At 49.0% G+C, this 14526-nt stretch overlaps 1 protein-coding gene across 1 annotated transcript in view; it reads left to right on the forward strand.

The window, feature by feature from the left end:
* The window catches only part of ESYT3 (extended synaptotagmin 3), a 167389-nt gene that overhangs the window by 84631 nt on the left and 68232 nt on the right, over positions 1 to 14526 (forward strand). Inside the window, exons 2-3 of the mRNA XM_033946727.1 lie at positions 6879 to 6920; positions 12168 to 12302. Of these exons, the coding sequence (XP_033802618.1) occupies positions 6879 to 6920; positions 12168 to 12302 (177 nt within the window). The remainder of the gene's footprint in view (positions 1 to 6878; positions 6921 to 12167; positions 12303 to 14526) is intronic.

Raw genomic sequence — 14526 nt, forward strand, 5'->3', positions numbered from 1 at the left:
CTCTTTGATCTTGGTGCGGACCGCCTTGGCTGGAGGGGATTCCATTCGAAGTGGCGTGCGGCAGCCCTGGAGCACTTTCTTGGACTTCTTGGTATCACCTATTCACTGTTCACTGTTTATGTTTAACTTCCTGTTTTAGCATTAAATGCGGGGACTTTATGTTAGGGGTATTGTTCAGTGGGCGGGGGGGGAGGGCTCCGGGCAGGTTGGGGGAACTGTATGGGTTTGTATGCTGATGGGATGGGATCAGCCTGGGGGGCAAGACTGGGGGGGGGAGGGTGGAGGGAGAGTTCAGGGGGGGGGAGTGAACGGGAGCGTGTGAGTGTGTATGGGATGAGTGAGCTGGGGGGAAGGGTGGGGGTCTGGGGGGTGGATTTGGAGGGCACAGAGATACCAGGGACAGCGAAGCTTAGCTGGGAGGCTTCGTCTGGGCCCACTTATTCTTTTTGTACTGGACGAATGCGTATTTGGCTGGTGGAACATGGATGAGTTTACACTCGTTGGGAGGGGTGTTTCCTTCTGGATTACTGTGCTGCATAGAGCTCCTCTCTCACTGTTATGGCTGATTTAAGAGTTGTAACCTTTAATGTCGATGGCATCAGGTCCCCGGTAAAGAGATCCCGAATTCTTACCAGCTTGCGACATTTGAATGCGGAAGTAGCGTTCCTGCAAGAAACCCACCTCACCCAGACCGAACACTCTAAGTTGCGAAGAAATTGGGTTGGGGAAGTTTATTCCTCCTCCTCCGGGGGCAGGAAACGCGGGGTGGCAATACTGTTACACAAGAGACTACCTTTTACCTTGCATAAACAATTGACCGACCGGGAGGGGAGATATGTACTTGTGCTGGGGGAACTATGGGGTTTAAAACTGTTACTCTGTAATCTGTACGCCCCCAACTCTTACTGTCATAAATTTTTCTCCTCTATTCTCTCCCTAATTTCGGCTTACCCGGATTATCAGGTGGTTCTGGGGGGGGACATGAATATCACTGCAGACCCGGGGGTGGATTGCAGACCTCCCAGGAGCAGTCTGAGAGATCATGATAATAAGGGGGTGGGCTTCCTGATGCAGCATTTAGGTCTGGTGGATGTCTGGCGGACACTACACCCATTTGACTCGGAGTTTACTTTTTACTCTCATGTACATAAGGTCTATGCCCGCCTGGATTATATACTCCTAGACCAACGGCTGTTCTCTAGGGCTACTAGATCGGAGATAGTGGATTCCACGATCTCGGATCATGCTACTGTGGATCTCACACTGACACTGGCAGCTGGCAGGAAGGCCTCCTCTTGGAAAATGGCATTACACCTGTACCAAGACCGGGAATTCCGGACGTATCTTCGGGCAAGCTGGGCGGATTACCAGGCTACAAATGACACCCCGGATATTGGTCCTATATCTTACTGGTATGCTTCCAAGGCAGTCCTGAGGGGGCATGTGATCGCATACACAGCGGCTAAACGCAAAGCCCGGGGCGCTGAGCTTCTCTCACTCACGAGACAGCTGCATGGGTTTCGCAGGGCCCACATCTCCTCTCTCTCGGATAAGGAGCGACAGGAATACAAGACTATACGTGACCGCATTGAGACTCTGCTTCATCACAGAGCGGAGCAGACCCTTGCGTTTCAACGGTATAACCTGCATAGATGGGGAGGGAAGACGGGGAGACTTCTGGCGAACCTAGTGAGACCTTATAAGAAACGTCAAATTATTACGGCAATTCGCGATGCTGGGGGCACTCGACATGAAGGGGAGAGACAAATTGCGGAACAATTTGTTAAGTACTATGAAACTCTATACGGCAAGAGACCGCTAGATGGGATAGCCCTTCAGGATTTTTTCAGGGGGTTATCACTACCTCGCCTGGAGGAGGATCAGGCTGCATCTTTGAGCCTGCCGATTACCGAGGCTGAACTTCGTGTCACCATTCGGTCCCTTAAATTGGCAAAGGCGCCCGGCCCGGATGGGTTTGGGCCCGAATACTACCGCATTCTAGAAGATCTGGTGGCGAAGCCCCTGAGTGCAATGTATAACGAAGTGGCAACCTCAGGGGGCTCCTTTCCGGATAACATGGCTCATATAGTTCTACTCCCTAAGCCGGGCAAGGACCCGGATCTGGTGGGGTCATTCCGCCCAATTTCCCTACTAGATCAGGATATTAAGCTTCTGGCTGCGACTTTGGCGAGACGTTTGAATGGTCTTCTTCCCGATCTCATTCACCCAGATCAGGTTGGGTTTGTGCCGGGGCGCTACGCCTCTATGAACTTAATGAAGGTCTTGGGAGCGATTCATGACAGGGTAGGCAGGGGGGGTCAGGAGGCGGTGGCGGGACTGGATATGGAGAAAGCATTCGATAGCATCTCTTGGGATTATCTATTCTGGGTCTTACGTCGGGGCGGATTTCGGGGTGCCTTTCTGGACTGGGCTTCTGCCCTATATCACAACCCCAGGGCGCGCCTAATGATCAATGGGGGTCTGACGGAAGATTTCGGTCTGCAGAGAGGAACTAGACAGGGGTGCCCGCTCTCACCGCTCCTCTTCCTACTGGCTATCGAACCCCTTGCGGCGAAAATCCGGCAGGATGTGACAATTCAGGGAGTTGCGGTACGGGGACAGGAATGCAAAATTAGCCTGTTTGCTGATGACATCTTACTCTACTTGGATCAGGTTTCCGTGCATCTGCCCAGAGCTCTGGAGGTGATTCGAGCCTTTGGAGCACTGTCGGGATTACAAGTAAATTGTAGTAAATCGGAACTTCTGCTACTGGCTGGGGGCCGGGCGGAGACATGGCACGCGGTGTTGCCTATCGCACCCACGACCAAACCAATGAGATACCTCGGCATATACCTCAGCACTGATCTTCCCACGCTTTACAACGCGAATATCCGCCGGCCCCTTGAGGCCATCGCAAAACTGTGCCAAGCTTGGCAGGACCTGCCGCTGGGGATTCTGGGTCGGGTGGCCTTAGTGAAAATGAGTCTGGTACCGAAGCTCTTGTATCCCTTGCAGGCCATGCCACTTTGGCTCACCAGGAGGGATGAACTTGTCTTTAAATCTACTATCTCTCGATTTGTTTGGAGGTCTCGCACCCCTCGGATAGCGATGTCCAAGCTTATCTTGGATAAAGCACTGGGGGGACTTAATGTCCCGGATATTCGGCTTTATAATGTTGCCTCTCTCCTCCGTTGGATTCACGAAGGCTATAGTGAGTGCCCCCGATACTCCCCTCGAGGATGGTTGGCGAGCTGGAGTGCCCCCTTTCAATTTATGAACCTCATACATCGACATGATGATCCTGGGAGGCGCTATACGGTTTGTTCCCGTTTTCTGCGCCCGTTTAGACTGGCATGGCGTTGGTGGAGGCGACGACAGCAACTACCACCGGACATATCCCCTTTTGTGCGCCTGGAAGGCAACCCCAGGTTCCCACCGGGCAGGGGACGATCTGTATTTCAGCATTGGTCGGCCCAGGGTTGTAGGTTGATGGAAAACGTACTTGACCTGTCTCCGTCTGGATTTCCCTCCTTCCAGCAGGTCCGGGACGCGTGGGGCCTTCCCTCGAGCTATATGTTTTCTTATTTTCAGGTTCGTCACTATTGGGAGACGGAACGTAGGGGAGTGGCGGGGGCCTGGGTCAGGGGCCCTCTGGATATCTTGTTCTCGGCCACCCAGCCCGCGCTAAATTCCCTGGCGCGCTGGTATCGCATCCTTAAGTTGTCTCTTGTCACGTCGGTACTTACACCGGTGCGTACATCCTGGGAACGAGACCTGGGGCAGGATATTTCTGAATCACAGTTCACTGCCTGCTTTACAACACTATATTCCTACACTAAATCAGCAGACTTCCAGGAACTCCAGTATAAGATCCTTCATAGGGCATACTTTACGGCACAGAGGGGAGCGCGAATGGGAATATGGGAGAGCGGTCTTTGTATTAAATGCAAGAGCAGTGCCGGAACATATATACATTCCTTTTTGGAGTGCCCACGATTAGATGTGTGGAGGGAAGCCCTCCCCTTGTTGGAACAGGTGGTGCAACGCACTGTGGAATGGGACTATGGGTTCTTACTCCTGGGTCTGCAGACATCCCTCCAGGACCAGGGTTTCACCACACCCCAATGCAGGTTTCTCTATAATGCTATTTTAGTAGTAAAGAAACTGATCTTGACCTACTGGATGTCTGAGGAGCCCCCTCCGCTGCCGCATTGGAGGTGCCGGCTTCGAGAGGTAGCTATGTTTGAAATTCGATCCCAAGCAAGAACAGCGAACGTGCTTAAGCAACATTACGCTGGATTATGGGCGAGACTGCGGGACCTGGTGCCGTCGACCGCACGAGAGGGGGATCAGGGGCCTTCTTAGCAGGGAACTGCTTTTCCGTTTCTTGGCCGGACCATGGGGTTCTGCCTCCTTTAACTGACTCTTTATAGCCTTCTTTTTCTCTCTCTTTTTCTTTTGCTTTCCCTTTCCATACTTTAGTGCCCTGGGATGGGGGGGAGGGGAGGGGGGGAGGGAGCTTCTTGGGCTATGAGTGGATGGTCTGTATGAATGGATGATGATGAGTGCGCTTGCTGATCTGAGTGTTGCGTGGGTTTTTTGGGGGTTCTTTTATGGAAAAAGGCGGGAGATCACTGCTCCAGACGGGTGACCTTCCTTTTCGAATGTTCCTCTCAGCTTACGCCCTCACTGCTCTTTTTGTCTTGCTTTGTTCTTGTTTATCACCTGCATGGGGGGGTTCCCTGGGGGACGTATTGCTATTGTTGATTGCTATTGTTGATGCCTGTTCTGAGTGTTGGACTGTTATTTGTCTTTTCATATGGTTACTGTTGCGCCCTGCTGGGCGGTGTATTCTCTCGCTGTCAATAAACATACGTTTAAAAAAAAAAAGAGAAGCAAACTCCTGGCAGATATTGCTCCAAAGTGCGCTGGACAGAGGGAGTTGAGGAGGTAGGCACCCTCACACTACCTTTCCGTTTGGTGTGCGGCATTCTGTATAGTTAGTATGAAATACAGCGCAGAGAGTGTTCTTAGTGCTGCCATGTTAGCGCTGCCATCTTGCCACTCCCCAATAAATTTTGTTTTTATCTTTTTCTTGAAACTTATGAAAACACCCATCATTTCACAATACAGATCAATGTAAGGTTATTCTTTAACTTTTGAATTATTAAACTACAATCTATTTCTGAACTGAAAATAGCAATTCACATGGACACAAAAGGATGAGACTTCTCAGACTCTGGACGTCTTAAGTTATCCAAATTCTCAAGTGATACTGAGAGTTCTTATGAAATAAAATGTACTCTAATTTAGGTAGTCTCCCTTTATCAATGCTCAATACTTCACTTAAATATTTTATGAACATATCTAATGCAGAAATATGTTTAAATTTTAAGCAAGTTCTTAGATCTCATGTTGTTTCTCCTAGACACATTATCGAGGACCTCTGTTTTCCTGTGAAGGGGAAAGGGAATGGGGACTTGTATATTGCCTTTTTGTGGCTTTTGGCTTTTCAAAGCTGACATTCAAAGTGATGGGCACTGGAGGATTAAGTGACTTGCCCAGGGTCACAAGGAGCAGCACTGGGATTTGATCTCACAACTTCAGGGTGCAGAAGCAGCAGCTCTACCAGTGAGCCACACCTTCAGTCTGTCCCAGTATGAAAATTCTTATGTTCACCGAGTATAGGACAGTCAAGCCATTGTGACATCACTGATGAGTTTGGCTCTTAGGCATTGGTGGATTGAGGCTTTATGACATCACAATCTCAGCTCTGGAATATTGCTACTCTTTGGGAAAGGGGAATGGGGACTTATACCGCCGTTTTGTGGCTTTGGCATTCAGAGCTGACATTCAAGGTATTCAAACACTCAGAAACTCAGCAGCATAAGCCTTGTGCCGAAGTAGCTCAGTTAATCATTTTTGTGGGTATTTTGTTCATACTTGTATCTGAAATCCGAGATTTATCTGTCTTATTTCTACTCTTAAATAACTTGGGTCAGTCTTTTTGTTTATATACAGGTATCTGATGTCCTAGATCAGGGTTAGACAATTCTGGTCCTCGAGAGCAATAGGCAGGTCAGGTTTTCAGGATATCCACAATGGAATATGTACGAGATGAATTTGCATGCACTGCCTCCTTGAGATGCAAATCTATCTCATGCATATTTATTGTGAATATCCCAAAAACCTGCCTATGGCTGTCGAGGATCGGAATTGCCTACCCCTGTCCTAGATGAACCTTCAGCCATTCCCCCCCCCCATGCAGTCCAGAATCCTCTCCTCCCTTCCCAATTACACCCTCCCCCGGTTTACAGAATTCCTCCTACTACTACTTCCCCCAATCCTTCAAGATGTTCCTTCCCTCCTTCTACCATGGCTGCTCTATCTCCCTCCTCTGCCTGAGTTGACTCAGCCAAACCTGTATCATAAGTAAAGGCAGCACAGCAGTGTGGTTTAGAACACTGGGCATGCTCATGGCTCGTCAGGGCCTGCAAAACTCCTATTGGAGGGGGTGGAACATGGCAGACCTTGAGCGCTCATGCATGGATGCCCGAAGACTCAGTGCCATTGATAGCGGCTGTAAAGCCCTGCTCCTTCTGCTGGCTCTGCTAATACCATGCTGCTATCCTGGAAGTCTGTCTGCCTAAGGGTAGTGAAAAGCTGGCAGTATCTCATTTGTATTAAAAATTGTACTATATATATTTATATATGTCTGATTTTGGTTCAAGGTGGCTTACAATCTTAAGTGTATGCAATTCACCGGGAGACACTGACTTGCCTAAAGTCACAAAATATGTCAGTGGGCAAAGCAGGATTTGAACCCTAGTTACTGATCGGTGCTTAATAAGGTTTTTTTTCTTGTGTTTTGTTCCCAGGTTCACTTCCCAGATATTGAACGTGTGGAATGGTTGAACAAGGTAAGCTTGGGGTTTTGGTGCACAGAGTTTAGTTTCTTTTAAATAGCAAGCCAAGGACAGCCCCAGAGGGATGGAAGCCGGCTTCATCCATCCTCTAGCTACGGCTTGTCCAACCTATGTCCCTGGGGCCATAACCTGGCCCTCCATGTGCTTTTCTCTGGCTCTCGGAAGCTTGGTAGTTCATGTGGTGCTTACTGCGAGATGCTTGCTTCCCTGTCATGACTCGTATTTCTGTAAGTTTGAGCCGAGCAGCGCTGTAAGTTTGGATGGGTCTCTCAGTTTCAACACTTGCCAGACTTCAAACCAGCTTCTGGCACCATGCAGCTCAGACTTGCAGAGAGCTGAGTCACAGTGGAGAAGCATGAAGCCCATTGTTTAAGAATATAAGGATTGCCCTACTGGGACAGACCGAAGATCCATCCAGCCCAGTATCCTGTTTCCAACAGTGGCCAACCCAGGTCCCAAGCACCTAGCTAGATCCTAAGTAGTAAACCAAATTTTATGCTGCTTATCCTAGAATAAACTGTGGATTTCTCCAAGCCATCTCAATAACGGCCTATGGACTTCTCTTTTAGGAAATTATCCAAGCCTTTTTTAAACCCCCGCTAAGCTAACTGATTTCACCACATTCTCTGGCAACAAATTCTAGAGTTTAATTTACACGTTGTGTAAAGAAATATTTTATCCATTTGTTTTAAATCTATTACTTAGTAGCTTCATCACATGCCCCTTAGTCCTAGTATTTTTGGAAAGAGTAAACAAGCGATTCATTTCCAATCCACTCATTATTTTATAGACCTCTATCATATCACCCCTGAGCCATCTCTTCTCCATACTGAAGAGCCCTAGTTGCTTTAGCCTCTCCTCATAGGGAAGTTGTCCCAAACCTTTTATCATTTTCATTGTCCTCTGTACCTTTTCTAATTCCGCTATATCTTTTTTGAGATATGGCAACCAGAACTGCATACCGTATTCAAGTTGCGGCTGTACCATATAGTGATACGAGGGCATTATAACACTTTCATCTTTGTTTTCCATTCCTTTTCTGCAGCTGAAGCCAGGTGAGGGGAGACTGAGCAAAGCTGGGGGAGGGGGTGGACACTTCTCCCTCATTATTCATGGGGGATATGGGCAGAGCCGGACCGCGAATGGTGAAAAAACACGATTATCTGGCTCTGACCCACCCCCACCTCCCTGCTGCCTTCCCGGCCTTGCCTGGTGGTCTAGAGCAGTGTTTTTCAACCGCTGTTCCGCGGCACACTAGTGTGCCGCGAGATGTTGCCTGGTGTGCCGTACGGTCAGGGCCGCCATCAGGGCAGTACCACCAGTCCTGCATTCAGGGGCCGGAGCTGACAGGGGGCCCGGGCTCCCCCAGGGTCCTAGGCCACAGTCTAGGGAGAGGGGCGGTTCGCCCCACGTGGACAGGAGAGAGCTGGACGGGGGACCCGCGGAGTTCAATACATCTCGAGCCGCGAGGCTCGTCTTCTGTTCCTGCCTGCCCTGCAGCTAACATATAGCCGATCGCAAGCATTCCCCGATGTCAGCGCTGACGTCGAGGGAGGGCTTAAGCAAAGCCTGCCCTCCGACGTCAGCACTGACGTCGGAGAATACTTCCGTTCGGCTATTTCTGCGTGGCAGGGCAGGCAGGAAGCAGAAGACAAGCCTCGCGGCTTGAGCTTTGTTTTGCTGAGAAAGTTGCAAAGATGGGCTGGGAGGCAAACACGGAACACAAAAGGGGGGAGGGAGTGCGTTTTGGACACAAGGCATGAACTTGGGAGAGAGGAAGGGAGGGAAAGAGATGCTGAGGTGGGGGAGGGAATGGGTTTTTGGACACAGAAGGCATGGACTTGGGAGAGAGGAAGGGAGGGAAAGAGATGCTGAGGTGGGGGAGGGAATGCGTTTTTGGACACATAAGGCATGGACTTGGGAGAGAGGAAGGGAGGGAAAGAGATGCTGAGGTGGGGGAGGGAATGCGTTTTTGGACACATAAGGCATGGACTTGGGAGAGAGGAAGGGAGGGAAAGAGATGCTGAGGTGGGGGAGGGAATGCGTTTTTGGACACAGAAGGCATGGACTTGGGAGAGAGGAAGGGAGGGAAAGAGATGCTGAGGTGGGGGAGGGAATGCGTTTTTGGACACAGAAGGCATGGACTTGGGAGAGAGGAAGGGAGGGAAAGATGCTGAGGTGGGAGAGGGAATGTGTTTTTGGACACAGAAGGCATGGACTTGGGAGAGAGGAAAGGAGGGAAAGAGATGCTGAGGTGGGGGAGGGAATGCGTTTTTGGACACAGAAGAAATGGACTTGGGAGAGAGGAAGGGAGGGAAAGAGATGCTGAGGTGGGGGAGGGAATGAGTGTTTGGACACAAGGCATGGATTTTGGAGAGAGGAAGGGAGGGAAAGAGATGGTTGTGTACACGGGGAATAGAAGAAAGGAGAATTTTTGGTCATAGGGAGGGAGTGAGGTACAGATAGTGGCATACCAGGGGGGGGGGGGGGGCGGTCTGCCCCACCCCGGGTTTACGTCCCAAGGGGGTGCACAGCTGGCCACCCTCCAGTGTTGTCCCTAGGCCGGCAAACTGCGGCTTTTTAGCCACTTGAGTGCCACCGCCGCCATCGGGAACAGGCCGGCGCCAAGTTCTCCCTGCTTTTCCCTGTGGGGCCGGCCAACTCTCGCCACTCGCGTCAATTCTGACGTCGGAGAGGACGTTCTGGGCCAGCCAATCGCTGCCTGGCTGGCCTAGAACGTCCTCTCCGACGTTAGAATTGACGACGGGTGGCGAGAGTTGGTCGGCCCCGCGGGGAAGAGAAGCAGGGAGAACTTGGCGCCGGCCTGTTCCCGATGGCGGCGGTGGCACTCAAGTGAATTACTTTATATATAGTCAATATAGGCACAGAGTTAAATTTTTTAACATTTTCTAATGGTGGTGTGCCTCGTGATTTTTTTCATGAAACAAGTGTGCCTTTGCCCAAAAAAGGTTGAAAAACACTGGTCTAGAGGGCTTTCGGGGCAGGAGCGATCTTCCTATGCTCCTGCCCCGTGCAGAGCACCATGAGGAAATGGCTGCTGTGAGTTCCCGTAGTCTCTCGAGACTACAACGGGAACTCCCTACAGCCATTTCCTCATGGCAATCTGCACGGGGCAGGAGCATAGGAAGATCGCTCCTGTCCCGAAAGCCCTCTAGACCACCAGGTAAGACCGGGAAGGCGGCAAGGAGGTAAAAAATATATTTTTTTTAAATTTTCCCCCTCCCCAGAAAAAAAATTGCGATTATGTGAAATCGCGAGTGCAGAAACCGCGAATGGGGAGGGGGAAGTGTAGACTGAATGAAGGCTGCAGGTAGATGAGACAGAGAGAGAGAGACTGGGTGGGAGAGGGGCAGCACACTGTTGTATTTTGCCGCTGTTTGATGAAGCGTATGGCAAATACAACAGTGTGTGTTTCGGCCCTCCGAATGTTACAAAATATGAAATGTGGCCCCTGATCATAAAAGGATGGACAAACCTGCTCTAGATCAGCATTTCTCAAACCAATCCTTGGGCCACACCTAGTCAGGCTGATTTGCATCCTAAGGAGGCCGTGCATGCATAAGAACATAAAAATTGCAGCTGCTGGATCAGACCAGTGGTCCATCGTGCCCAGCAGTCTGCTCACGCGGCGGCCCTCTGGTCAAAGACCAGCGCCCTAACTGAGACTAGTCCTACATGCTTACGTTCCTGTTCAGCAGGAACTTGTCTAACTTTGTCTTGAATCCCTGGAGGGTGTTTTCCCCTATGACAGACTCCCGCCGCGCAGCCGAACCCCTGCTGACCTTCCATCCTTCCCTCCCAACTGATCCCCGCCGACCGCAACCATAAATACCTTCCGGCAGAGGAGCGTCGGGCCAGCAGCACTCACAGGCTGCTTCACAGCCTTCTTGCTGGGGGCCTTCTGTGTGCCGCGTTACTGATGACATCACCAGTAACGCAGCACACGGAAGTCCCTAGCAGGAAGGCCTTGAAGCAGCCTGTGAGTGCTGCTGGCTCAACGCTCCTCTGCCAGAAGGTATTTATGGTCGCGGTCGGCGGGGATCGGTTTAGAGAGAAGGATGGAGGGTCAGCAGGGGTTCGGCGGCGGGGGGCGGTTTGGGAGGAAGCGTGGCTGCCTACGACTAGGGCTTATTTTCGGGGGAAGGGCTTATATTAAGACCTACCCCAAAAATCATGCTAGGGCTTATTTTCGGGGAAACATGGTAGGTGCATGTGACCTGGATTGGTCACTGTGGAAACAGGATACTGGGCTATAGGGACCATTGGTCTGAGCCAGTATGGCTTTTCGCATGTTCTTATGTACTGTGTGAGCTCAAGTAGTAAGGGATCATGTAGAATTTTGCTAAACAGTGTACACGTATGTGGACGGTGACGGGTCAAAAGCGCGGGAGGACTAAGGCGCACCGACAACGGAGCGCGGACAACTGAGCGCAGGGCATAATCGCGCCGAAGAAAACCCGTATTTTAAAGGGCTCGGACGGAGGGTGTGGGGGGGAACCCCCCCCCCACTCTACTTAATAGGGATCGCTCTACCTCACACTGCCATGTTGGGGGGGTTTGGGGGGTATAACCCCCCACATTATACTGAAAACTTCACTTTTTCTCTGTTTTTTTTGGAAAAAAGTTAAGTTTCCAGTATAATGAGGGGGGTTACAACCCCCGAAACCCCCCACAACGCCAGCGCGATCTCTATTAAGTAAAGTGGGGGGGGGTTCCCCACCAACACCCCCCCCCCCCCGTCGGAGCCCTTTAAAATACGCTTTTTCTTTGGCGCGATGAAGTCCAGCGCTCAGTTGTCCGCACTCGGTTGTCGGCGCGCCTTTGTCCTCGCGCGCTTTAGACTATAAACCGTATGTGGACGCACTGTTTAGCACTGGAATTCCCACTCTCCACCCCTGCCACACACCCCTTCCGAAAATACTAAAGGGTCCTTTTACTAAGGCGTGCTAGCCGATTTAGTGCACGCTAAATGCTAACGCGCCCATTATATTCTATGGACACGTTAGCATTTAGCGCGTGCTGAATCGGCTAGCATGCCTTAGCAAAAGAGGGGGTAAGTTTTTTTTTTTGTTTTTTTTTTTATCACATGGATAAGCATGGCTAATGTGGCAGTTACCTTAGGATGCCTGAGCACATTTTAATTAAAAGGCTTCTGAATTATTTCTAATCTCTATGAAGGTTGAAGGTTTCTGACTGTGGCCCTGTTGTCTCTTTGTATAGGTCCTGGGGCAGGTTTGGCCGTACTTTGGTATGTATATGGAAAAAATGTTTCAAGAACAAGTTGAGCCATCCATCAGGGGATCAAATATTCATCTCAGAGCGTTTACTTTTACCAAACTTAATTTTGGAGAGAAGGTAAGTTGTTTTAATTTTTGTTAATTATTATTATTTTTTTGTTGTTGTTGTTTGCTTTTTTCTAATATCTGATGCGTTATATAATTAGTGTGGTTCTACTTTTGGCAAAAAAAATTTTTTCTTTGAGCTGCATAATTAAAATTAATTTTTAACCGTATTGGCTTTGTTTCCTTGTTTTTGAGTAAAAGTAATTGGCTGGAGGCCCAGGTTGTTAAAACAAATAATATCATTAGATAACATGAAAGGGGAATATCTGGTGCAGAAATTTGAGGGGAGGGGGGATACATGCCAGTAGTCTCCAAAAATTGGTAGACTTCAACCAGTTAAATGTGTCAGACTCTTGTTGTCTAGAGCAGTGTTCTTCAACCACCGGTCCATGGACCAGTGCCGGTTCACAGAAATTTCCTGCCGGTCCACAGGGCCAGCACGTGCATCAGGCCCAAAACAGTGTTCTTCAACCGCCGGTCCACGTTGCGATCGATGCGGCGTCATCTTCGAGCCAGCTCCCTCTTTCTAACTGATTCAGTGCACAAAGCCACGGGCAGCGGCTCCTACGGGCATCCTGCGCCTGAACCGGAAGCCTTCTCTCTGACGTTGCAACGTCAAAGGGAAGGCTTCCAGATGAGGCACGGGACGTGCAAGGTGCAATTAGTACTATTATGGGGGCGGGGTCTGGGGTAGAGATGGGTGGGGTCTGGCCCACGACTTAGCCCAGTGTTCTTCAACCGCCGGTCCACGGACCGATGCCGGTCACAGAATAATTATTTTATTTCTGCCGGTCCATAAGTGTAAAAAGGTTGAAAAACACTGGTCTAGAGCTTACAATCTCCTTTGTGACTCTGTACAGCACTGCGTACGTCTGGTAGCTCTCTAGAAATAATAATAGTAGGAGTATTACTATTTTTCTTTTCTGAATGTACTGTATAATGGATTACCAGGTGATTAGAAAAAGACAAATTCCAGCATGCAGGCTTGATGGCTCATTTCGTGCTGTATAATGGAATGCTTCAGAGATTTGCTGTGTGTCATAATAATACATGTGTATGGGAGATTGTTAGGCATCCAGCCATACCTTTCAAATTAGAACATAAGAATAGCCTTACTGGGTCAAACCAAAGGTCCATCAAGCCTAGTAACCCATTCTCACAGTGGCCAATCCAGGTCCCTAGTACCTGGCCAAAACCCAAAGAGCAGCAACATTCTATGCAGAATACACAAAGAGTAGCAACATTCCATGATCCTGGGCTTCCCCCATGTCCCTCAATAACAGACTATGGACTTTTCCTCCAGGAATTTGTCCAAACCTTTCTTAAAACCAGCTACCAGCTATCTGCTCTTACCACAACCTCTGGCAACACATTCCAGAGCTTAACTATTCTCTGAGTGGAAAAAAATTTCCTCCTCTTGGTTTTAAAAGTAATTTCCCTGTAACTTCATTGAGTGTCCCCTAGTCTTTGTCACTTTTGACGGAGTGAAAAATCGATCCACTTCTACCCGTTCTGCTCTTAGCCATGTCACATTTTAGTGTTTATTTAATATACCTCTCTTCAAGAGAAATAGCAAAGTGGTATATAGTTGTAACGTGCAAAATAAAATCACAAAACAGAAAACAGAGAGACACAATAAGAAGGGGAAATTTAGCACTACAATTAACTAGAGACAACTGAAAATCTGAGGTACAAAATGGTTAATTTGTAGGTTATAACAGAACATCCCCCGACCCTCTCTTACTAGAGGTTTCTACCACAGCCTGGAGTGCTAAGTGTTCCAACGCTGCTCTGACATTCATAGAAATTCTATGAGGTCGGAGCAACATTGGAACATTTAGCACGCCGGACCATGGTAGAACCTCTACCGCAGCTTAGTAAAAAGGGGTGGGGGGAGTTAATTATTTCAGGTTCTTTAAAGAGAATCTCCAGAGAAGACATTAATTGCCTAGGTTTAATTTGCATGAAAAGCTTGCCTAAATAGCTACAGTCATGTGAAAAAATTAGGACACCCCCATAAAATATTTGCTTCTTTCACATATCGATATCGAATTGGTTTTTTTTTTTTTTAATTTATCTCTGGAAAAGAAAGTGATGTTTTCCTTGATTTACTTATTAAACAAAAGATATCCATTAAAATGTGTTATACTGAGGAATAAATTAGGACACCTCACATATCCTCCCACTTAAAGCGGCTTTAATCACATACAGGTGCATCACATCAGGTGCACATGATT

Source organism: Geotrypetes seraphini, chromosome 5 (assembly GCF_902459505.1).
Source record: "Geotrypetes seraphini chromosome 5, aGeoSer1.1, whole genome shotgun sequence".
NCBI lineage: Eukaryota > Metazoa > Chordata > Amphibia > Gymnophiona > Dermophiidae > Geotrypetes > Geotrypetes seraphini.